This window comes from Ailuropoda melanoleuca, chromosome 9 (assembly GCF_002007445.2).
Source record: "Ailuropoda melanoleuca isolate Jingjing chromosome 9, ASM200744v2, whole genome shotgun sequence".
Taxonomy (NCBI): domain Eukaryota; kingdom Metazoa; phylum Chordata; class Mammalia; order Carnivora; family Ursidae; genus Ailuropoda; species Ailuropoda melanoleuca.
This window is the reverse complement of record NC_048226.1, coordinates 67,075,841-67,102,710: the sequence shown is the minus strand read 5'-3', so window position 1 is coordinate 67,102,710 and position 26,870 is coordinate 67,075,841. Positions and strand designations below refer to the sequence as shown.

Below are 26,870 nucleotides of genomic sequence, written 5' to 3'. Positions count from 1 at the left end.
TTGAAAACTTCATTTAAAAAAAAAAAGTATTTGTAAGATGTAACCTAATCTTTTGTCAGTCCACAAAACGATGCCTTACAGCCTATTAGTGACCCAGCTACAGAAAGCCATGGGTGTGCAGCAATACCATATCACAGCAGTCCTGTGCCAATGGGCCAAGATGAGACAATCTGAGCCCAATGGGTACATCCACACTGACCTGCTAGAGAAGAACATTAACACTGTTCACAAATTACTGAATCGCCTCTGATCCTCTTAAAAAGATTGTGTATGACAATCTGGATGATACCAGTCAACCAGGAGACTGAGTGGGCCAGGATATATCGCAGCTGCATGCAGCCCAACTACAGAACCATGCAGGCCCTCACAGTGAGGTTCATCAGCAGTAGGTGCCCAAAATGGCAATGCTATCTACCATCCACTATAACCACTTGATCAAGACCCATCTCGGGGGCAAGAAAGATCTACACCAGGCCAAAGACATAAACCAGGAAACGTATACATTTCTGGCAACTACAGTTTCCAAGAATAGCATGGGCTTCAAGAGGTCTGGATCTGGAATCTTCCACCAGATCATCTTAGAAAACTATGCACACCCTGCAATCTTCTCATTGGCATTTATTCCCACACTCCTAATAGTGGTGGCCTGTGGAACATCTATACTGGCATTGGGGGTGCTGAAACTGTGGATAGCAAGTTTGGGACTTCCTGGAAGTTGACAGTCCCCAAATGATTGTTGTGAAGCTTATCATCATGCTCTCCAGCTAGACCTCACCCACATATGTGATCCTAAAAATGGCAGGCATCCTTGTGGTGATAGGTAGCATGAGTACTGTGGTGGAGTAGCATAGGTCTGGTGTAGACTCCATCTCTTACACTGACATGATGACAATCTGCAACATGGACACAATTTGGGACCTTCGGTGTTCTCTTACAAGCACAAAATGAAGAAATACCTAAGTTAAGCAAGGCAAGGAGACATGGCCAATCTTGCATATAAAATCAAGTACACTTGGTACCTGATCCTGGCTGTCATTATAACCAACTGACTGAAATTAACCTCAATGAGCTGAAGTAGTACATTAATGAGTCCTCTACCCTGTTCTGGCCCACTCTGTGGCAGAGAAGGAAGAATGTCCTCTGCACATCCAGTGGGTCTGCCTGGCAGCTGCACCAACTCAAGCTATGAGAGCATGGGGGCATTCAGCAGATATGGCCAAGCTAGTGCTGGCTCACAAGCTCAAAAGAAAATCCCAGCTCACCATTCACTGAGATTCAAACAGACCTACACCACAACTGAGTGGAACGGTTATGCTTAGATCCTATAGGATATGGGTGGCATTATCCTAGCCAACATCTGTGGCCACTGCACTGAGCACAACAAAAAGGATGTCAACGAGAGGAAAACTGCAGTCATAACCTCCTACAAACAGAAACTTCACTGGCCAAAATAATGTGAACCCTAAGATCCATACCTTCATTACATCCCCCAAACTTATCACAACTCTGGCCACTCCTGGAATCCTCAGGTTCAACTCAGAGACTGACTTCCTGAGAGGCAAGAATGGCAGAAAGCTCAAGCTGGAGGCTCCAGATGCAGATGAGCTTCACTAAGTAGATAGAGATCAACCCCCAGGCAAGATACATGCCAGCCCCTGTCCCTAAGAATAGCAGTGGGCCGGGGGGGTAGGTAAGAGCCCCCCCACTAGCAAGCACCTGCAGCCCCTGAAGCCTTTTGACAGATGGGGTGGCAAAGACCTAAATGACCTCCAGATCCTTATAAAAGTCAAAGAAGAGGGGTGCCTCGCAGGCTCAGTCAGTAGAACAGGAGACTCTTGATCTCAGGGCCATGAATTCAAACCCCATGTTGGGTGTAGAGATTACTTTAAAAAATTAATTTAAAAAAAAGTCAAAGGAGAGCATACCACTGACCATAATCTGACTGCTGGCACTTGGCTCAAGTTCTGGAGACACCTGGACAATATGACTAACAATCTGTTTATTGGTGCTATCCAGCAGAAAGAGCAAGGTTAACTTTTTTTTTTTTTTAAATGGTAGGGTTTTTGGTTTTTTTTTTTTTAAAGATTTTATTTTATTTTTATCTGACAGAGATAGAGACAGCCAGTGAGAGAGGGAACACAAGCAGGGGGAGTGGGAGAGGAAGAAGCAGGCTCACAGCAGAGGAGCCTGATGTGGGGCTCGATCCCATAACGCCGGGATCACGCCCTGAGCCGAAGGCAGACGCTCAACCGCTGTGCCACCCAGGCGCCCCAGGGTTAACTTTTGTGCACTGTTGTCACCAGGGAGTTTTGTCCTATCCTTGACACTGCCCATTAACATAAGAAACATGGCGTCAGATTGGTTGTGATCAGATATGAGAACCATGGTGAGATAATAAACTGCAGTAAGTTCATAAGAAAGATTACTACATAAATACCTGAAAAAGAGTTCAGGAATAAAAACTTAGAAATTTTCAAAAGAATACAAATAACAAAGAAATCAAGACATGCAAAACAATATGAAACTTCAGAATTTTTAAATCATACATATATACTAAAAGTATAAAGACATTCACAGACACAGGAATAACAACTAACTTCAGAACAGTGGTCAATTCTAATACGGTAAAGAGGGAGAAGAAAATGACTGGGAAAGAAAAAAGGGAGACTCAAATATATTTGTAATGATTTTCTTTTAAAGCTGAGATATTCATTATATCATTCTCTATTTTTATGTCTATTTCAAAATATAAAAGGGTGCCTGGCTCCCTCCATCAGAAGAGCATATGACTCTTGATCTCAGGGTTATAAATTCGAGCTCCACATGTTGGTTATAGAGATTACTTAAAATAAGATCTTGAAAAAGAAAAGAGGAATAACCATTGATCTACCACAGATAAAGTAGGATAATATGCCTTCCGATCATGGGCCTCATTATTAATCACAGGTATTAAAATGTCATAACAATCTCCACCAATTATTACAAAGTGTTGTAATGCCTGAGACTCAAAAGCAACAGATTTTTGCAACACAGTTTTCAAAATCACTACCATGAGACACTGGATTTCAAAATAATGTTTCTATGGGATACTATAAACATCATAATGTAACAAAATAATTCGGTATGTTACTGTTTTCACTAACTAGCTCTAAAAGTGACCTCATTCTTATATTCTAAGCAAAAGCAAACACTTGAATATGAAGTGCATAGAATAGGTTATCTTATAACTAAGATCTTTTTCTAATTATAATTACATAAATTTGAAACATAAGTATATCATAGCAGAAAAAACATTCTGTAGGTACTCTAACAGGTTATGAGATGAATGATTGGGAGATTTAAAAAACAAAACACCACAATGCAGTAGGCAAGAAATAAGTAAACAACTTACTGAAAAAAAATTTAAGCAGGCCTAAATAAACGGAGACAATTACCATGTTCAGGATTTGAAAGACTCAATATTGGCGAGATGTCAGTTTCTCCCTAAGTTTAAACACAAATTCAATGATATCCCAATCAAAACCCAAACAGGATTTTAAATAGAAATTGACAAGTTGACTAAAATTTACATGAACTTATTAACTCAAACAAAGAACTTAAAATAACCTAAACAATCGTTAAAAAAGATAAAGTTAGAGGCCTCATACTACCTAATGTCAAGATTCAGGACACAGCTACAGCAAAGACCATGGATATTGGCATAAACATAAATAAATTAATGAAAAAGAACAAACATTCCAGAAATAGACCTACAAATATACTGTCAATTGATTTTTTACAAAGATGCCAATGCAATTCAAAGAGGAAAGAAAAGGCTTTTCAATGATAGTGTTTTAACAACAAACGGGGAAAAAATAATATTGAAAATCTTGATTCCAACCAAACACTATTCACAAAAACTAATTTAAGATACATCACAGACCTAAAAATAAAAGCTAAATTACAAAGTTTTTAGAAAAACAATTTTACAAGCCTATCAGATTTCTTAGAAAAATCTAAAACACAAAAAAGCATTAATCATAGAAAAATTGATAAAATTTGACTACATCAAAATTTTTAAATTTTGCTCCTTACTGGGACTGCCAGACTAGGAAAAAAATCCTCCACGCATGTAAGAATATATAAGCAACCCTAACAACTCAGTTAGACAAACTGCCAATATAAAACAACCAACTTCACAAAAGAAGGTAACAAGTACCAAAAAGCAAATGCAAAGATTAACATTATTAGTCATCAGATAAAAACAAATTAATATCGGCATGGGATACCTTTTCATGCTTTGTAGAAAAGATAAAATCAAAATGGTTACACAAAATATTGACAAAGACATGGATGGAACTACTAACTGTAACACATATTGTTAGTGGGGATGTTAAATCACACAACCCCTTGGGTAGAAGGTTTAGCATTTTGTTATAAACACACACCTACCCTATATTAGCAACTCCATTCCTAAGTATAAATGCAACACAAATGAAAATGTATGTCCACAAAAGATTTGTACAAGAATGTCAAAGCAGCTTTAATCACAATAACCCCAAACTGAAAACAACCCAAATGTCCATCAATGATTGAATGGAAAAACAGTATATTTGTATGCTAGAATAATACTTGACAATAAAAAATAATAAACTATTGATATACAATTCATGCATAATTTCAAAAATATCATGTTGAGCAAAAATCTGACAATGAGTCAGATAGATAGATAGATGGATAGATGGATGGACGGACAGACGGACCGACCGACCGACTGATCTCCAGAGAGTTATGCTGGATGAAAAATCCATTCCTAAAAGGTTACACACTACATACATGACTACATTTAAATAACATTCTTTAACAAAATTATAAAAATGGAGAATGGATTAGTGGTAAAAACATAGGGCTGGAGCAGGCTGGAAGGAGAAAGGAGGAACAAAGTGGGTATGGTTACAAAACAGTGAAAGAAGGGATCCTGGTAATGGAACTGCTCTGTATTTTGACGGTAGCAGTAGATACTTAAATCTAATAAATCTAAACATGTGATATAATTACACAGAACGCACACACAGAGAAGCACAAATAAAATGACAGAAATCTGAATAAAATTAGTGAATTGCCAATATCCTGATCGGGATACTGTATTATAATTTTGAAAGATGTTATCATCGAGAGAAAACAGGTACAGGGTATACATGATCTCTCTCTAGTTAATTTCTTAGAACTATATGTGAATCTACAATTATCTCTAAATAAAACCATTTAAAAAATTAAAAAAACATATATATACCATCTATTCTCCTTGCACATCTTTCTCCAAGAAACAGATTCTCTAGGTACTAATTTTATGTCTCCCTTATCCCCCTAAGAAAGCAATAATTTAAAGATATAAGACCATAAAAAAGTTACATTGTTAAACATCTTATTCTTTTCTAAAATATATGAACTCTACAATCCTCCAAACTTTCCTTACCAAGTTGCCGCTAAAGTGGTACTATTTAAAGAGACAAAGCACTATTATTTAAAGATTTTGATACAGATATACACCAACAATTATGATTCCTTCATATATGCATTAAACGATAAACTACTACTAGAGGGCTAAATCCTTCTCTAAGTGGCCCTGGAATCACTTGACTGCTTCTTATTAAGGAAATTAAACAATATTATTATACTTGACTACCCTGCTATAGAAAACATGTGACTCAATTTCTTCTTTCCTTTCCTATCAAAATGAGGTTAATGCAATACCAGTACAATTTCAAGACAAATAAATGAACAAAAAAGTGAAAGATATTGAAGCCTAATACTTAAAAGTTTAATTCATACAGAAAACTTTTTTCTTTTTTTCACATTGGAAATTTAAAGAAGACTCTTTTTTACGGGGAATATGGAAAGGAATGGATAAAATCTTTCAATCTAAATCTTTTATCTTGAATCCTGTGCTGTGCATTTAAGAATGAAGGATAATCTAACTCAATGTACATAAAGCACTGAAGTTAAGTAAGGATTTGGGTTAAGTGTAACATTCACTTTGTACTTGTAAACATCCTTTCCACACTGAGCCCCTTGGGACACTTAAAAGAATTTACTGAATGAATTCCTCAGAATATATCAAAGAACATTTAATTTGGCATAAAACACTTGAACTGATTTTTAAAAAAAGTTACCTGATCCCCTACTTGCATAAAATAGCCATTTAATGAAAAGACTGATGTGGTAACTGTAAATCTTAGCCTTACTGATTCCTCATTTTTTCTATTTCCTTGCAAATATTTAAGACCTGTTAAAAATATTTTAATCCAATGATCTTGAGTTTAAAATTCAGCCATCTCCTCTGTGAACTGAAAGACAAAGAATGGAAAATGGATAAGTAACCTGAAGTAACCAGTAAATTATTTACTGTTAGAATTTCTGTGCTGTAGTCTATTTTTAGAATCTGTCAAGATGATAAGACACTATTTAGTGAAATCCCAGAGAGAATATTGTCATGGCAGAGAACAGGAAGGTAAAGATCGCTGGGAAGACTTGGTGGTTATGTTTAATGTAATCCACGGCAGCTGATGGCTCAGAAAGAAAGAAGTTGCTTCAAAACTGAAATTGGCAGTCACGCTGCAAAAAGGTAAATTTTATTTATAATTAAGAACTAACAGGGATTTTCCCCCTTGATGTAGATGGATTTCCTTGAACTGCTAACAACACACACTTAACATCAGGACAAAAAATGTAGATGAAAACTTTTGATTCAGCATTCCCTATGGTGATTTTGTCAAACAAGATATATCGATCACATTCTCCTTCCAGAACACCTTCAAAACGTATCTTTTCAAAATTATTCATTTTACTAAAACACATGCTTGGAAATGTGTAGATGCTTATCACAATAGCTTAATAGTTACTGAAGCGAATGAGGTTTAGAACAAGATGCCCAAAACTAAAATACAGGGTTTAGACCTCTCAAAAAAAATGCCAACAGAATTAAAATTTCATTCAGTATGTTTCATATAAGAACCGGTAAGATAATACTTCACAAGTGGAAAAACCCTACAAACTAATGGAACCTTCAAAACGATCATGAGCAGGACTTCTCGAAGGAGGGCATTTATACTCCTGGGGCGCCTGGGTGGCACAGCGGCTGGGCGTCTGCCTTCGGCTCAGGGCGTGATCCTGGCGTTATGGGATCGAGCCCCACATCAGGCTCCTCTGCTATGAGCCTGCTTCTTCCTCTCCCACTCCCCCTGCTTGTGTTCCCTCTCTCGCTGGATGTCTCTATCTCTGTCTAATAAATAAATAAAATCTTTAAAAAAAAAATTTATACTCCTCGGCATACACAGTGTAAGCCAAGGAGTATTCCAAGTGACAAGATAAGCACAGTAGGTCTTAGCTGAGGAGCAACCTAACCTAGTCACTAAATAAAAGAGCAATGGTATGAAATTCTTTGTAGTAACCTACCACCTACTATTGCCATTCCACTAAGGCTGTTTACTTTGGACCTTTCCATCCCTCAAAGGCTCTACATTACCTAAATATTACTGCCTGGTTTCCCTGCTGGAATGCTATACTAACCCATCCTCATTGCTGTGCCCCCCCCTTTTGTTTGCCGTTTATATCTGGTTAAAAGCAAAACACCGCTATTAAACTTTCTAAGATTGAACTCTTTTATCCATAACTGACTAGCTATACCTCAACCTCAGGTAAGTTAAGAAACCTCTACCATGGTTTCCTCACATATTTAAAAGAGAGAGAGAAGAGTAAATATACCTCACAGGATCGTTGTGACATTTAAGTAATCTCATGTATACACAGAGCATGGGGTGGCGTTTGGCATATAGTAAGTGCTCAATAATTACTTGTAGTTACTCATAGAGGAGCTGAATCAATTTAGAAAAATTGAAATTCAAATAGAACATATGCTATATCTAAATATACCAACCTGACTAAAAACTAGATGTATACTTCTTAAAATACTCTTCTGTACATAGCTCAAAGTTAGTGTGGGCTATAAAGATGCTTTCAGGGGTGCCTGGGTGGCTTATTCAGTTAAGCGCCTGCCTTCAGCTCAGGTCACGATCCCAGGGTCCTGGAATCCAGGCTCCCTGCTCAGTGGGGAATCTGCTTCTCCCTCCCTCCCCTGCCCATCCCGCTCATGTTCATGCTCTCTCTCTCTCTCTCTCAAATAAATGAATAAAATCTTTAAAAAAAAAAAGGCGTTTTCAGCAAGATTTGGAAGATAGAAATGAAATAGCTGCCATATTTCACACTCAGAATGCCAGCATGGCCAGAGGTGGTACTGCTGCTCATGCAAGTTTCTGCTGGTCGCCTACCTGGCACAGGCTGCAGCCAGCCCCATGGCAACTCCAGCTTTTGCCAAACTTCTTCCTTCAACTTATCTGACTCTGGGACTAGGAGCATTGTTCATTGTTAGCTATGTGATAAAGGATACCATATCGTCTCACAAGATACCTGTATCATCAAATATTAAGACACCAAGTTCCACCAATGCTTACAGGTTCCCATTTGTCTTTGCTTCCCCTTAATTCATGTATGTCTTCCCTTCTTGACTCTCTGCCTTGGGGACTTCAGGTAACAGCACCAAACAGAAAACAACTTCCACAGGCAGTTTAAACAGTTCCCACAGTTGAGTATGGAGAAATCTTTTTAATAAATCCTTTATATGTATATCTCCTAGTGGTCTACTTCTAATAAAACTTGACTGAAGAACAATTTCTACAACATGCACACTATGTATTGGTTGAGAATATTCAACTGGTTGAGAATATTCAATTAGGCTACAAATTAAAAAAACAGATAAAATTCCTAAGAAACGTTAACCATAGACAGTAAATTAGTATCTTATGAGATACAGGTAGAACTCACAAAATGTATAAGCAAGCAGCTTATACGACACAGGCAGAATTCCTAAGACATGTGAAATATAGATAATAAATTAGTAGACTGTAAGAGTCAAAGGACAGAGAACATAAACATTGCATGGTACAGGATATTGGTAGTGTGGTCTGTCCCATTAGCATCCTATCGTAAATGTGCTGACTGCCTTCTATCAACTTGCTTCTAACACTTGTGTTCTAATCTTGATTGTTCTCTGATGCAAAGTTTTGCATATATTTGACTTGCAACCTGCTTTATAGAGTTAGTGATTTATTGACTATTTTGGAAACAAGTCCCTGACAGGCAGTATTTTAAGTTGAAATTGCTGTGTAAGGATTTTGTTAACCTGACACTGTGAAAACATTAAATATACACTGTAAGTAATTTACAGTGTAAAATATATAATATGTGATCAAAAAGTTTTGATAAGAGGTACTTTAATCAAACAATTCTGGTACAGTGCATTCTGAAATAAAAGCCCCATGATAACTACTGCAAAATGCCCACATAAAACAGCCTAAAATCTGCACAACTAACATTAAATTTATTATCTTATTGACAGATTGGGATACTCAAGTAAAACAGCAATACTGAAAAGCTGAATGGAATAAAAAGGTTAGTATTTGGTGAGAGGAAATAGGTACTCAATAATTATTTACTTCAATAGCTTCAGAAAGTGAAAACTATCATGAGAGATTGCACTTGCTTAACTTTAATTACTTTCCCATGTTCATACCATTGCTTGGCTTCTAAGTTTCAGAAAAAGAGTATGATCAACTGCTGAGTTAAAAAGATCTCCTACTGCTTTTATCTTTTAGAAAAGCTACTGTCTACAAAGACCTCCCCCAAGAAGCATGGAGTATGAACCATAGGACTGCTCATGTCTGGTTGCTTGTATCCCAGCCTGCATTCATTACTTCACCCCATTAACATTCCACGCTGAGAATCCTTTGCCAGTTTTATGAGGCGAAACCACAAAATGTCAGGTTAACAAAATCCTCACCCAGCAATTTTACCTTAAAATACTGCCTGTCAAGGACTTGCTTCCAAGATATTCAATAAATCACTAACTCTATAAGGCAGGTTGCAAGTCAAATAAAGGCAAAAATTTGCATCATAGCAAATTGACATTAATCAGAACACAAGCTGATTATTTAGAACTACAACTTTATGGAGGAGAGAACAGCAGTATGATTTCAAGTGTGTCTGGTAGCCTATCTCAGTTTTCAATTGTGCTTACAGTTATACATTTATACCTTTATAATTTACACATTTCTAACTATTACAACCATTTCCAATCATTCAGACACCTGATTTGAGTCAGCATGATGTAGAGAGCTTGGAGACATCAACATACTATTTGAATTCCTAGTTCTGCCACTTATTAACTCTGTGTCTTTGAGATGGTTAATAACTTCCCTCAGTAAGAAACCTCATCTCTGCATGTACAGCCATGGAGTTAAGAAAGTCAGGGTAAGCATGAAAGGGAAAAGGTAAGTGAAAGGAACAGTTTGTGTCATAAGCATAAGTGAAAATATGCCTATTAAATGCAACCACTTCTACTTTTTCCTTTGTTCAACAGGAATGACAGAATATGAATTGGCCAATTGGCCAGACCTATGTACTGTATGATCATCCTCAAAGTTAATGATCGCTGGCATTGCTAGTATTTGGCTTTCATGACAATTATTAAACCATGTTGGATAACTATGCTATAAGCAAGTATCTTTAAGTGGAATAGCTCAGGCTTGAATATGTATCTTCACACCCCCTTGTTGACCAAGCTACAGATCTCTGAAGAAGCTTCAAAGTGGACTTTAACCACTCTTAGACTACCAAAATGGACAGAAATTTATCCCAAAGAAACTTGAAACCTCCATTATACCCTGGACTGGAGTTAGTTGCCTAAGAGTTCCCTCATTAAATATTTATTGGACAACTATTAAGTACCAGGCATTACAGATTTCTCAGAACTGTCATCAGGACATGGAGAGGATCATCACTTTTCCAGGCCTTAACTGTCTCTACCAGAAAACTGGGTAGGAAAGGTGAGGGCCCTAAACTGAATAATATGTATCGCCCAGGGAAATGACATGAGAGCAGGTCACATTCACTGTCCCACACTAGTTTCCCAAAGGAAAGTAAATCATACTCTGATTCTGTTCAATACGTTTCTGATAAAAATGTATTTATATAGGTCATGCTAATGACCCTTGTGATTTAGTATACTGCGCAGAGGATAACATACATCAGAGTGAACTATCAAGGACTTAAGATATGTTTAAGAACCGTTGCTGTATGTTTTTGTTTTCCATGTGTCCTTGTTTCCTTACTAATAATTACTATTCCTCTTCTTTTAACCCATTCCAATTTCTCCAAATTCCTTTGTGAATACAGATAAAATAGAACAGGAGAAGAAACAAACATGCAACTCTTAACAAAAGCTAAGGCTTTGTATATTTATGCCTCCCACCTCTAATCAAAAAATATACAAGTCTTTGATACAGACATGTGGACTATATTCATATTGAATTCCCAATTCAACAATTTAGTGGCCATTCAGCTCTCAATCTTATAAACAAATTAAAAAGAAAATTAATATTAAAAACTCAAATAAAACACTGTAATCATTGTTCACATTAGACTAATGGGACCAAAAACCATGAACACTCCTCAAATTAAAAATTTACTTTTATATTTCTCTTCTGTTCTCCTAAGTAAAGATTTGGAGACTATCTTTATATGCAAAATTAGGTTTATACATCCAGAGCAACATAAAGATCAGCAACATAGTCTTTGTTCCCCCAAACCTCAGAAAACAGGGCCTATACTTGAGAATAAACTATCACCTGCAATTAAGTGAAAACATTAGTGATCTAGTAGAACCCTAAATCTTAATTATTAAACCTGGTCTTACTAAATGAATACATTTTAATAGAGCACCTATACATTTTAGTGAGGTAGGAGAGCTTAAGTACCTCATAAAAAATATAACTATTTAGCCATATACTATTGGTAAAGAACAGTCAATAACAAATGACTCTAAGAACGAAGTTATAAAAATAAAGACAAAAGCAAACAAACCAACAACTGGGGTTATCAGAATGATACAACTAAAGGAGCACACCACTTTGGACACAGGCAAATAGGCCCTGATTTTATTGTGTTCTCTAACACTTAAAAGCAACCTGTTTGGCTTCCTACAACAAAATAGGACACAGAGGCAAAAAGAGACTTCTTAGGAATTTACACTTTGATCAGCAACTGAAAGGACACAAAATCCCACCTTCTTTCCTGCATACACACACAAGAAATCTAAGAAGTCTAGAAACCCCTTATGTTGCAAACAGATAGAAATGAGATTGAATACAATCAATTATGTGTTATGGCTAAGTCTTAATCCTCAAGATATCCCATATCACATTTCTTGTATGGTAGGAGTTAAATAAATGCTCCATAAGCTTACTAAGCAAAACAATAAAATGTCATTTGCAAGTGAAGTAAAATTATAAATGCTACTGAAATGCAAATTTAAAATTCACAATCTCAGACTGAAAATGAATAAAATTTTATTTGAATCAAGTGTAAAAACTAAAAATAGTTGAAAGATTTATTTATTTTAATGAAAGTAACAGAGAGAGAGAGAAAGAGAATCCCTGCTGAGCATGGAGCCCAGCAAGGGGCTTGATCCCAGGAGCCTGAGATCAAGCCCTGAGCCGAAATCAAGAGTCAGACACTTAACCAAATGAGCCACCCAGGTGTCCCAAAACTGAGAATAGATTTAAAATTTTTTTAACTTTTCACAGGTAAAAAACCACATAGTCATTATCTAAAATACTCATGAACTTATTTAAGCTGATTCAGAAATTGTATATAAAAGAATCTTCGGGTTTTAAAAACAACCTAAAACCATCTGAACCAATATGAATTTTGATCAAATAGATTTTCAGTAATTTTATGGAATGCTCCAGAATCAGACTTTGGTAAGAGAATCTGCAACTGACAATATAGCTACTTTTCTTGTAGAAGTGACCAAATGTTTAATGACAATTGGTTAAATCGTACAAATGCTAAACATTTGGTTAGCTTTAAAGACTGCAGCAATCACTGACTCAAAACCAAATTTAAACTCTTAGTAACGAAAGGTCAAGGATAAGCAGATTTGCAAAAGCAGCAATGCCTGACCCAAAGGTGACCTGGAAGAAAAAAAGGAAAAGAAACAGAAAATTTTAGCTTTTCACACTGCAAATATCAAAGCAAAGTGACTGCTTTAAAAACTCTTGTTCATGATAATCATATATTATGTGTGTTAAAATTTTAATAAACATTTAAGGAAAACCACAAATTTGTAAGGTTCACCGTTCTATAAAATGCAGAGCAGCATTTACAGATTAAACACTTCCTCTTTTAAATAAATGGGATGGCAATTTAAAAAGGAAGACTCAGAGTTCCCTCCAACATTTTCAAAGTAATTAGTCTCATTAAAATTGCCAAAAGTACTATTCCATCTTAGTCTGGTTAGTAAGTAGTTTGAAAGAAGTATGATAAAAGTTAAACAAGTCAAATAACAAGACAAATATAGCAAATATTTACCCAGGAAGCACAATACATAAACTTTAGTTGCCAAAATCACAGGAAGAGGAAAAAGAGCTAAAAAAGAGGAAGAAATTATTGGTGTGTTATTTTAAAAATCTATGTAACAAAGATCAGGATTAGCAAAGGAGGGAAGGTCCTGAACCTTTTACCATAGCCTCCACCATCACCCTAACATTAGCAAAACAGCATTTATGAATAAGAAAAACATTAAGATTCTGGTAAACTAATGTGCTTAGAGGTAGACCCTTATCCACAGGTCTCTTTCAAACTGAAAGCAAACCATCATATTTTGAATTTAACGCTCTCTGGGAAACTGGAGGCCATAATCCCAAAGAGACAGCATCCTAAATTAAGATTCACGAGTTCCACAACACAAGAAGACACAGATGACAGGTCTGGAGCCTATAATAAGCAATCACTTCCTCACATACTTTCAATATTGGAACACAGTGTGACACGCAGGAGTTAAATAATAATAACACTAAGCAAGTATTTATTAAGTGCCTACTAGTATTAAAAAACAGCATGGTGATTAAAAGAGACACAGTCTCATCCACATGAAGCACATGTCAGGTACCTAAAATATAACATTTTATCCACTTAATTCTGTAAGATATCATCTTCCCAGTTTTCCAGAAAGGAAACCAGGGCCAAGAGAGGTTAACTAGCTTGCCCAATATCACAAAGTCAATAGGAAGTCAGTGAGTAGAAGAACTTAAATTCAAATCCAATACCACGACTCTTGCCCGCATCCTGTACCATTTGTTCTACAGTCAGTATATTCTATATGAGGACTGTACCACCCTCTAGGGGCACTTTTGCAAATTAGTGTTTCTGGTTGTCACAACCATTAGGAGACACTACAGACATCAGGTATTTACCAAGAATGTTAAAAGTCGTTCAATGCTCAATACAACAAAGAATGGCCCTGCATCTTTCACTCATTTATGGAACATGAGGAATAGCATGGAGGTCGGTAGGAAAACGAAGGGAAGAATGAAGGAGGGGTAAACAGAAAAGGGAATGAACCACGAGAGACTATGGACTCTGGGAAACAGACTGAGGGTTTCAGAGGGGAGGGGGGTGGGGGACTGGGATAGGCCAGTGATGGGTATTAAGGAGGGCACGACTGCATGGACCACTGGGTGTTATATGCAAACAATGAATCATGGAACACTACATCAAAAAATAAGGATGTACTGTATGGTGACTAACATAACATAATAAAAAACATAAAAACATATATATATATATAAAACATAACATAATAAAAACATAAAACATATNAGTGATGGGTATTAAGGAGGGCACGACTGCATGGACCACTGGGTGTTATATGCAAACAATGAATCATGGAACACTACATCAAAAAATAAGGATGTACTGTATGGTGACTAACATAACATAATAAAAAACATAAAAACATATATATAACATAATAAAAAACATAGAAACAAATATATATATATATATATATATATATATATACACACACACACACATATATATATATCGCAAATAGGAAAAAAAAAAAAAAAAAGAACGGCCCTGCATCCTCCACAGTTTTCAAATATCCTGCCAGGCATTCATGGGAATGAAAAACTTGTTTATATTACTTGAACCTAGAATCTAACTCCATTTTACATCAAAACGCAGAGTGGTTTCCGCCCACTTTTAAAAAACCCCAAGAGTTCCAGAAATTTAACTATCACTATATAGGAGAAAAAATACGAATCATTGAGAATTTGACCAAGAGGCATTTAGCATTTCAGAAAATCACACCAGTCATGACTATTCCATCTGAGTGTCTGCACTGCCAATTTATCAAACACGTAGGCAGGCAGGGCTTTATCAATGTCCCAATGTAACACATGTGGCAGGCAAAATGTCTTATCATGTCTTCTGGTTACATTCTCAATATTAAAAAATATATATAAATTACTTTCCTCTTGTTTCTTCCTTAATAGGATTATGGTATTATATTGATTTCTCCATAAGTTATCCACTTAAAAAGGTACATCAACTATGAATTTTACATCAAGATAGTAAAGAGCCTTAGAAAATACCGGTCATAGAAAGGGGCATTAGATCTGATAGGGCTGAGAACCACAACACCGTGTCATTGTGCCCCTAAGTGTAACACAACTAGGTTCTATCCTTGGCCTCAATATAACACAATTGGAACCATTCCAATTAAAAGAATCAACTCTACTCATGAAGATTTTTCATATGTTACCCTCAATGGAAAGATAGTTCCTTATACTGAACTTAAGTTCCTTATTCTAACGGTCAAATTCATTTATTCTGTCTCAAGATGAGATCTGTGTAGGACAGGAATAGCTAAACTAAAGGGATGATATAGAGGCTGTATTTTATCACAGGAGTAGGTCAATATCTCTTTTATTTACTGTATTTCCTGGTTAAGTGTTCAATGAATGTTCACAGAGTGGTAACTCATTCCACAGCATTCTTTCTTAACATGAGGATGTTCATGAACTGAATAATCTAATACAACTGTTTTAAAAATGTCTTCTCACAATTTTTTTATTGAGTACATAGACCCAAATATTACTTCTATCCAATATGAAAATTCACAAAAAGAGGCTTAATTTGCAGAGGTAGTAGTAGAGCAGGCATACAATGGCAATAGCTTAATATCTGAGTTTGAAAACTAAAGTCAAGGTTTAAAATGTTAATTGTAAATTAAAGTTTTCCAAGGGTCCCCTAATTTTCCTAACACAAAATACAATAGTTGTTTAGAAATATATATACGTCTAAAGGAAACAAGAATCCTCTACCAGCTTACAGATTTTACAGAACCTTGGTACATACACCTAGATTATGACAAAACTTTTAAAAATTTCATTTTTTTTAGGAAGGGGGGAGGGGCAGAGAGAGAGGGAGAGAGAATCTTAAGTAGGCTCCACACCCAGCCCGGAGCCCAATGCACGGTGCCATCTTACAACCCTGAGTCATGACCTTAACTGAAATCAAGAATCAGATGCTTAGCCGACTGAGCCACCCAGGTGCCCCAAAACTTTTTTAAAAGAAGGAGTCAAACAATTCTCGCCCCACTGCAAATCCTTGTTTTACAGAAGCCTTCTAATACCTTTCATTTCACAGATAAGATTAAGGGGCCACTGGATATATAACGATTTAGTGGTTCGGTCTCTCTAGACCTATTCTAAAGTTCAGGTCAAACGCTTCTCACTAAATGACTGTGCAAGATACACTATGTTGTATTGCCAGATCTGGGATCAGCATCAAAAAGGTCTTGCTTATAAATATGGCAAGCAATACAGCAGATGGAGCCATTACCACTTTTAGCCACAAAAGATGACCTTCAAAGTTCATTCTATGCCACCAGTGAAGTAGCTCCAAGGCCATGTACCATTTCCTGTTGCCTCCATACGGTTACTTTTTGGTTAACATCACTGCCCCTACATTTTATTATATCTAAGATATTATTAATTCTCTGAAGAAGCTAATAGAAAATTCTTGCATAAAGTTGATACATCAAAGCTGCCAATGTAATGGGAAATAAGAAATAAAGCCACCAAGCAGAAAGATGGTTTGTTTGACTTGCACTGCACATTCGGCAGACACACAAAAATCTTTGGGAATGTGAACTATAAACTAATATTCTTATAGATTTGCAGTCTGAATCCACACTACCAGTGAAGTCCAAAAAATTCTCAAGCAGACAACTTAACTTATGGTCGTCTCAAGTTGTAGTGCCACCAGATCAGTAGAAGCAGCAAACAGATTATCATCTCGGCAGAACTTGACCTCAACTCAGGCCATTAGTAATTGTTAGAAATCACGGATTATACAAGGACTCCTCTAAATTTAAGAGATGTTAAAATATAGAAAATTGTAAAACTAATAACCAGTGAAATAGTATATAAGTACATTCAGAATTAACAAAAACAAATGAAATTATAGTTAGGGAACAGACAAAAAGGGATTAAGTATCTCAACATTCAGGGGCTTTCAAAAAAGAAAAATAAAAAACCAAAGTTCTAACTAGGAAATTACACTTTCTTGTTCATAAACTGGAAGCACCTCTTTCTTAAGGAGTAAACTAAGATACAAAGCTTCAAAACCTTTCTTTGCCTTTTTATGTGTCATTTCCTGTAAAATTATATAATTGCACAAGCTATAAAGCCCAAGGATAGTAATTTCTAACAATTTTTAAAAGTCAAACTGAAAAGTTTAAAATACAGTTAAGAGGAAATTAAAGCTTAATCCCATTATCTCTAAGTCAAATAAATATGTAAACCTATACATATATGAAAAAATATAGAATACATATATGAAACGCTGAATTATTGTTGCTCTTTACCAAAAGATTAAAGAAGACAGGTGAATTTTTGTGTGCCCTTTAATGTTAACCAGATTCAGATTCACAATTTTATCAGTACTGAACCCATTATTACCTCTGTGACAGATCCATAAGAGAGTGTTCTTTTACTCATGTACTAATACTTGTTTAATTGAGTTAATTAATCACAGCCTAACCAAACTATCTCAAAAAGACCTCACACAGCATTCAAAGTGTAGCTTGAAATCTAACCCTCCCTCCCTCTTCTTTAAACTGGCCCGGGGGATGAAGTCAATAAATTGTCAATTAATAACATACTTGCTTTGATGATTCTTCAGCACTTTACTGTCATCCCACTTCATAAATTTTTTAGTAAAAGTTCTGGGATTTCAAGTAAGATACCTCTTCCATGGGAAAACTCAGTTTAAGAGTTTTCTGCTGCCAATAAACCACGAAGACAAACTGGCTGATCGTCCTCCCACACTATACCGTGTAGGTATACGCACTCAACCAGTGAAAGTTTAATTTGTTCCGCCAATGGCACAGAAAACTACTCAAAACACTAAATAGATCTGAACATCTTACCTTAGTTAAGGCCTATGCTAAACTAGGTTATTCATAGACAAAAACAGTCTTGAACCTAGTAGTGTCAATAAACTAACTATATCCCATCCACTACCAGAGCTAAGGTGCACCACTATTTATATGCTCTATCAACTTCTAACAAGAATTCACCACTACCCAAGGCCAGCCTCCCCTAAACAACATTCTCTTTCCAATGAAGTCAGATACCCCTAAACAATAACGAAGACATATAATCCCTACCACATTAGCCTTTCTTGCGCTCTAGATATCACTTTTACCTCCTGTCCACAAAGCCCTGACCTCTGTACTCAGATTCTTAGCCTTTTACCCACTCCCAGGGTAAACTCCCGAACTAACGTATTTATCCTGTCCATCCAGCCTCTTACCCTGTAAATGCCAAGCCCTGACTTCATGTCCTGCAAGGATTAGACTTCTAACCAACTTGCCAAATGCCCTTAAATCAGCTCAATGAACCCTCTTCACATTTATTACAATGAATATGCAACATATGGAGGGAAACTTATATTTCTAGTCGTCTGATAAAATAAAATCAACAAATATCTATTACTAAAATAAAAAAAATTAAGAATTAAACAGAGCAATGCTCTAAGTAGCTAAATGAGAGACTTTAAGTAGGCTCTACACTCATCATGGGGCTCGAACTCATGACCCTGAGATCGAGTCACATGTTCTACTGAGCCAGCCAGGCACCCCGAGAGACACTCCTGACAATGACTAGTACTCATGAGAATAGACAAGAACAAACTGTTATTGTCAAAGTGGTAAATAAATTATAGGAAGAAACGCACAGAATGACTAATGTCAAATGGGCAAAAGCTGGGGTTTCAGTCCATTTCCTTATATTTTCTCTTGAGAATAACTAATAGCAATTAATTCTCATTATCTCCCATTAAAGACAAATTTACCATGTGACCATTACCAAAGATGTTACTCTCATTCAAAACCATTTTGTAATTGAACAAACTTTCATTGAACATCAACCATACACCTAAACCTAAATATTAAACATTAAGCGATAAGTAAGAGGGGACCTGGCTGGCTCAATCTGCATGCGACTCTTGATCTTGGGGTCTTGAGTTCAAGGCCCAGGTTGGGCGTAGAGTTACTTAAAAAAGAAAAGAAAAAGAGAAAGAAAAGAAAGATAAATACGAAAGAGTCCCTGTATTTAGGCTGCTCATAATTTAATGGAAGACACTGACAAAAATTAGTCATAATTTTTGATAAGTGCTTTAATAAAATATTCAGAAGAGGTTATGGAATGCAGAGAAGAAGCAAACATAAGGGGCACCTAACTTGCCTTAGGAAAGAAATTTACAAATTAATTTTCAATCGAAGCAGTGCTTCAGTTGAACAGAGTGGGGAAGAGAAAAGCAGGGAGAGCTTTCCTATGCACTGGAATTGTATACACAAATGAAAATGGCATTTTATGGAACTGAAAATGGTTCCACATAGTGAGAGAACAGTGTGCATGTGAAAACACTATACAATATTAGAGTTGTAAATACTGCTAAGAAGCCTGAACTTTATCCAGAAAGCAGTGAGGGAGTCATTAAAAAATATTTCTAAAGGAAGTGAAAGGATCAGATTTGTCTTACAGGAAAGTTTTATAGAGAAGCCTCAGGATTTGGTGACTGCACAAACAGGAAAGATGGGAAATTAAGGGAGGGAAAAGTTTAGGGCAATCCCCAGGTTTCTGATTGGACTTATAATACCACCACTCATCGATACAGAAGAATACAGGTCAAAGTGTAACCTTGAAGTAAATGGGAGAAATGAAGTTGGAAGTGCTGAGTCTAAGGTGCCTGTGAATTACCTAAGAGAAATTTTTTCACAGATGATCAAAGATTCATCTGCCGCTCAAGGAAAATGTTGGCACTATGAACGTTAGGGGATAGTACAAATTTAATATTTTATCTTTACAGAACTGACTGGAACAATCCAATGCTGGACAGATAGTATCAACTCCTTTTAGCCACTGGAATCAATGCTTTATTCTATGAAAAAAAAAAAGTTTTTCTTTTAAAAAATCATATTCGCCAATAGAAAATATGAACTTCATTAAAATTTTCCTTCTTTTCTTGTACCTGAATCTCTCATAGCAAAGTGATTTTAGATAAACCAGGAAATAAAGACTACTTTTTTGGGTTTTTTTGAGTTCCAGTCACACACTTTTGTCATTACAATGATAACTACTAACATTTGTATGTGCCAAATCTTATTCTAAATGCTTAACTTACATGAGTTCACTTAATCTTCATGACAAGCCTATGACATAGATTTTATTATTATTCGTATCTTACCAATGAGGAAAACAAAGTTACTGAAGAGTTGAGAAACTTGAGAAACATATTTGTGCCAGGAATCAGTCTGATTTCAAAGCCCAGTTTTTAACCACTATACTATGCCATCTGTCATCAATGATATTACTCTACTAAATTAGGATTATGCAAACATCAAAATTTACTCAGAAGCTATGGAGAACTACAGATAGAAATAAATAGGTAGATCAAGCATTAATGGAAAAGCAGATCTCCCTAGTGAGGAATCTTTACTGTATCTTTACTTAATGAGAATCTTTCAGGCACTGAGCCACACTCAGCACCAAATAATCACACAAAAGAAACAAGCACTCTCAAGCTGAATTGCATGGGAGGCTACACACAGGATTTCTGTAGCTGCTTCAAAATCTTATTACTACTAGAATTTCACTTTGGATTCACTGATCCTAGAATGTAGGAGGTTTCAAAATATTTAAAACATTCTTCATTCTTAGTGACACCTCAATTCCTTTAATGGTGGTATCACTACAGAGAAAATAGAGCAAGTGATGAAGTTAAAGCACAGCATGAATTATAAGGAAATCTGAACCGTACAGAAAATGTGTGCCCATTGTTTCTAGCACCAATTTTGCAAAATAATCATGCTTTCTCTTTCTCAAGTGATTTTAAATGACAAATTTGTCCTCTGGCTGGAGAATATGTGCAATGGCCATATAAGTATACTAATGGGCAGAAAATTCACTCTCTTCAAACCCCTGAACAATGTCTTGATAGCAATCTTGATGTAGCAGAAAATCTGGGATGGCCCTGCCTTCTTAGATTGAGTTCCCTCAGAGACAGTTGAAGTAAGGAGCTACAGAGAGACTGAACGACAGTAGTAGCCCTCTTACTTGATACTATGAGAAGTTAATTTAGTAGACGGGAAAATATAATCAGTTAAATTGAGAAGTGATAAGAAAGAATACATCTATACCTTAAACATTTTTTTTAAACATAAAACATAAATGTACGTTCTCTCACTAGTCTTTAGATGTAGATAAAGCCAAGAACTTCAAATTCAAGTTCTGCCTCATCTTACATAAACACCTTTAATGGATCACATAACACTTACTACTTTCAACTTTTTTAAAAAATAAAGTTCCTGTTCCATAATGGGGTTACTATGATAAAATGAGATAGCACCCTTAAAATGGTGCCTGACACTAATGAGCACCCAATAAAAGCATTTAATACTTTAATAATATGCACAGAAATTCATTTATAAAAAATGACATCTATGTTAATATATCTGATCTTTTCAATAACCCTATGAAGTAGGCTAGTGTTTATTAATATTTCCATTTCCCAGTTAAGAATACTTGAGGTGGGGGCACCTGGGTGGCTCAGTCCTTAAGCGTCTGCCTTTGGCCCAGGGCGTGATCCCAGAGTCCTGGGATCAAGTCCCACATCAGGCTCCTCTGCTGGGAGCCTGCTTCTTCCTCTCCCACTCCCCTTGCTTGTGCTCCCTCTCTCGCTGGCTGCCTCTCTATCAAATAAATAAAATCTTAAAAAAAAAGAATACTTGAGGTACACAGCACATAGCGACAAACACCCAATAAATGATAGAGCTGAGGTTTGAACCCAGCACTAGAGGAATGCAGGCAATTGCCCTTGAACGGGTAAGCGAAGGAAAAGGAGAACTAGCAAGGAAATACGGAAAAAGTTATCATATCTGCAAGTCAACTCCCCTTCATAATTAACACCTCGGCTGGAAAGAACAAAGCATTTAGATGATCTGGAAACCTGTACTCTTATCCAAACATCCACTAGAGTTGGTCACAAACTGATTTGTGGGTACAGCAACAACTTTTAAGTAACTATTCACTGTGTTGAGTAAAGTCTAAACAGATTTCAAAGAACCATTTGTTTGGGATACAGAAGACACCCAACATAACAATGTCACTAGGTTGCAGTTGCATACTGTTAATGGTATTTATTCCACAACCAACACTCTACTGAGATTTTTAACTGACAAAATTATTTTTCAAAATTTGACATAATATTAATTAGAACGAGTGACCTGTTTACCAGAGAGCAGGTTAATGGCTATGTGCTATTCACTGAGGTACAACCAGAGATAAAGGAGCTCTGCTGGTATTTCGGAACTGGAGTTTAGAGAGAGATTAGCAAACTAGAGCATATGAACTGATGGAATCCTGCATAACTGTGTTCACCCTTGGCTTTACACACACACACACACACACACACACACACACAATATTTGCTTGGAGATCTGAAATAAGACAGCTGTGGGGAAGGATATCAAAGGATAGGACTCAAAAGAGGGAGATTTAAAGATTTATAAACACATGCAAGTCTGATCTTGTAAATAAAACTTTTCTTTGTGGCACATGGTCGTTCTAGATCGGCAGGTTATAGTTCACAATCATGTATTAAAACAGCATAGCAAACTCCTTAGCTCATGTTAATTCCAATTTTTTTTAATGTAATGACAGACTAAGAAAGAATCTGCAAATTTAGCAGAATAAACAACTAAAAACATAAACTCACATTAAATATGGAATCATTTTGTTGATGAAAATAAAAAACACTAATAATAAAAAAAAACTGCCAAAACTGCATTAAGTTTTTCACATACATAAGTTTTTGTAAGGTGTACATAAAATTAAGTAATAGGTGCTCGCTCTTTATATTCACTACCTTTAATCTTCAAAACAAACCCTACAAGGGAGTGGATTTGTCTTACAAATTTTACATATGGGAAAACAGAACTCAGGGAGATTTAAGTTTATTTTCCAAGTCACAACAGTAAAAGCAAATATGTATTTGAAAACAAGTTTGCCTGATTTTAAAGTCCAATCTCTTTCTCCTAAATGATGCTGCAAATGAAATTGAAGAAATGATGTGTGAAATAATGTTGAGTAGGTGTAAGTATTAAAACCTTCTAGAGAAAAATAAATTTACATGTCAATGACTGGGCTATTTGCATGACCTCTCAGAAATTTCCAAAAAAAACCCAAAATCTTACTGTTAATAATGTTATTAAGACAAAGACAAGACTCATTTGAATTCTCTGCAAAGTTAACCATTTCCATTTTAAAATTTGTAGTTAATACTTGCTTAGCACTAATTATTTGAAAAATAAATTTAAATCGTTCTCAAGTGCAAAATAATACACCAAAATATGCTTTTAATAATTTACTTTGTTAGGCAAGTTCACAAAGATGAATGTTAACAAAATTATTCCCATGGCTTTTTTAATATTAGTACAAAATTGGAAAAATTCAAATACCCACCAATCATACTATCTACCAAGAAGAAATCAATTATATGTGTAGGCATACAACAGAACGCTACAATGTCATGTAAAATTAGGATGAAAAGCTGTATTTATTATCATAGAAAGATGGCTTTAAAACATGGGCGAGTGAAAAAGCAGGTACAGAAGAGAATATATGGTGCAAAAATTATTCATGCAGGATCGTGTATTTATACATGTAATCATATAAAAAGTATCTGAAAACGTGTGTCAAAATATCAACACTAGTTAATCTTTAGGTCATAGTATTTCAGATGATTGTTAATAAGCCTATACATTTTTCTGTTGTGTTTGAATTTTTGCATTAAGTATTATAATAAGAGAGCATTTTCATTTTAAGAATGAATTAGCACGTGATTTTATATATTATTCAATACGAACATGGTGAGTAATGGTATCTATTATATAAACCCGTAGAAAAAATAGTCAATCCATACAATTTTTTCAAAAAACCCATTTGTGAGTTTTGTAACAACAAAAATAGCTACTCAAGTTTTCAAATTTTACCCCCCAAAAATGTTACAAACACAATTACAAGTTTATTAAAAATTTATGGGTACTGGAATAACATATGCTCTTTCTATCTTTGACCTGGTCTAGTACAGAAATGCTATGCACAGTTGTAATACCTGAAAACATAATTAAAAGAGCCATGAAGAAGTCAAGTGACTCAATTCTAAACTCATCTTTAGTGTTAACACTTACTTACATTATATACCTATATACATATTTTGTTGCTTTTTTTTATTTTACATAATTTATGACCACTCAGATTCATTCTTTCAAACTCAGAACAGGACCCTTCTGGCCATAAAAAACTAATATTTAACCTTTTTTTTATAACACATTTCAAAATATAATTCTCTCATTACCTCTTTTCTAACTATATTGTTCAGAAGCATAACGTTAACCTGTACATCAAGATATTGCGTAAGTAAATACCATATGTATACCATATTTCTGGTATATCTCCCTAACTCTTTTCTACTGCTCAGTTATTGTTTCTGCAAAATCTTCCCAGTATGGCACCTGCATTACGCCTCTAAATATGAACATCAAATGTCTGTCAATGAGGATATCTTACACTTTTCAACCATGACAAATATTTTAACACATAAATATAGGAACTAGCCAAACGTGGTAACTTCAATATTGTCTTATAGCCATCAACTCAACCACATGGTGCTTTTCTCAATTTTACATCTATGTGTTGGATACTGTCATAACATACCAATTTTGTTAGAAAGATTTTAATGTCATCTGCCTGAAAAACACTGTAATAAATAACAATAATAAGCAAATTCCCTCGGTTTGTAACATGAATGGTGACCTCTTTAAAGGAGTGTCTTTATACAATGGACAGTCAACACAAAGATATTCAGTGCCTCATACTGCATTTAATAGATTAAGAAACATTCAACATGAGATCAAGTGATTTATAGATAGAATGGGTTCCAGAGCTAGAACCGGAATTCCCAATAGCCTCAGAGTTATAAATACATTTCTTCATATAACATGAATTTCTCTTAGCTACGCTCTATCAAGCCATGATATTTTCTAAAAATCTTCCTTGGACTTGACATCAAAATGGTAGTGAAAAAAAGATAAACAAAAAGCACAAATAATTATTAACAGTTTTGTTTATAAATAATTGTGATTAAAAATAACCCAGACTATATTTAGGAAATGTAAAAATTTTGCACACAAATGGATATAATATCTAAAATTTACCCCAGAACAGCAAATATGTGCAGCATATTTTGTTACTCTTAAACACAAACACATTTTAGACTTCATTTAAAGTAAACAAGCTAACCTCTATTAATATATTTGAATTATTTTATATTTTTAGGGATCTGAGTACATATGACAAACATATAAGCAAAGTATAATCATCTAGGCCTATGTGTTTAATTTTTATAAAGTTTAAGTGTACATATCTAAATATGATCGTTTAAGCTACAAACTTCAGAGGCTTACTTCAGAGGCTACAGTCATTAAAAGTAATGGATAAAGCTGGTCAGTAATTAAACTGATCACATCTCCCTGAAGGCCAAAAACCTAATGGATGACAACAGAGCTCAACATTTTCCAGCTGCTGAGGAGTAAAGGCTTTCAACATTTGGATGTATGTAGGCATCTTATTTTCCCAGGATTTCGAAGTCCACATGCAGGCTGCTGTTCAGCTATAATAAATGAGTAATTCAAGTAGGGCATGACTGCTTCTTGTATTAACTTGATAAAGATGTTTCACTCCAAATGCATCAACAGTTGTGTTAAGTCATCCCTTTCACAGGCTGACTGAGACTTACTTATGCTATGCTTTGTTAACAATGAATCCAATAAAGGGGGGGGGCTTATAATTAATAATTAACTCCAAGCTAAACCACTTAAAAACTAAATACAATCTAATGGTCTCAATACTTATTTTAACTTTAAAAATTGGTCTTAGAAAACAAAAGCAGTAATAATAAATATCCTAAATGCTTTATATTTTACAATCACATACAAACACAATTTTTTGATTATAGTTATATGAATATACTGAAATACTTTAGAAAGAAAACTATTTCACCATAAATATATACCACTTTTTTTTTAACAATTACACATTTTATACTTTTACAAAAATATGGACTTGAATAATTACCAAACATCTAAAACTAAACAGTATAGGACAATTAAAAGCACTTATAATGCTTAAACAATAAAAATTTTCATTTCATATGCAGTCTTCTATCATTCCAGACTTAAATATCAATCCCTCTTTGGAAAACCTTTGCTAGTATCATTAAATCCTCCTTTCTTGATTCCAATTAACCTCTATTTTCAGATAGTACATTTCTCCCAACCAATTGCATCATTTGGCAAGTTT

The 26,870-nt window shown here is 35.3% G+C and overlaps 1 protein-coding gene and 1 pseudogene across 14 annotated transcripts in view; one reads left to right on the top strand and one right to left on the bottom strand.

Annotated features, from left to right (window-relative positions):
* On the top strand, positions 1-26,009 carry LOC105242011 (annotated as a pseudogene).
* VPS13B (vacuolar protein sorting 13 homolog B) overlaps positions 1-26,870 on the bottom strand; it is a 768,204-nt gene that overhangs the window by 477,995 nt on the left and 263,339 nt on the right. Inside the window, exon 19 of one of the 14 annotated variants that reach the window (XM_034668377.1) lies at positions 25,727-26,181. The exons of the other annotated variants lie outside the window; for them this stretch is intronic. Coding sequence (XP_034524268.1) covers positions 26,111-26,181 — 71 coding nt within the window. The 3' untranslated portion in view covers positions 25,727-26,110. Of the gene's footprint in view, positions 1-25,726; positions 26,182-26,870 lie in introns of those variants that run through there. 14 annotated transcript variants of the gene reach the window in all.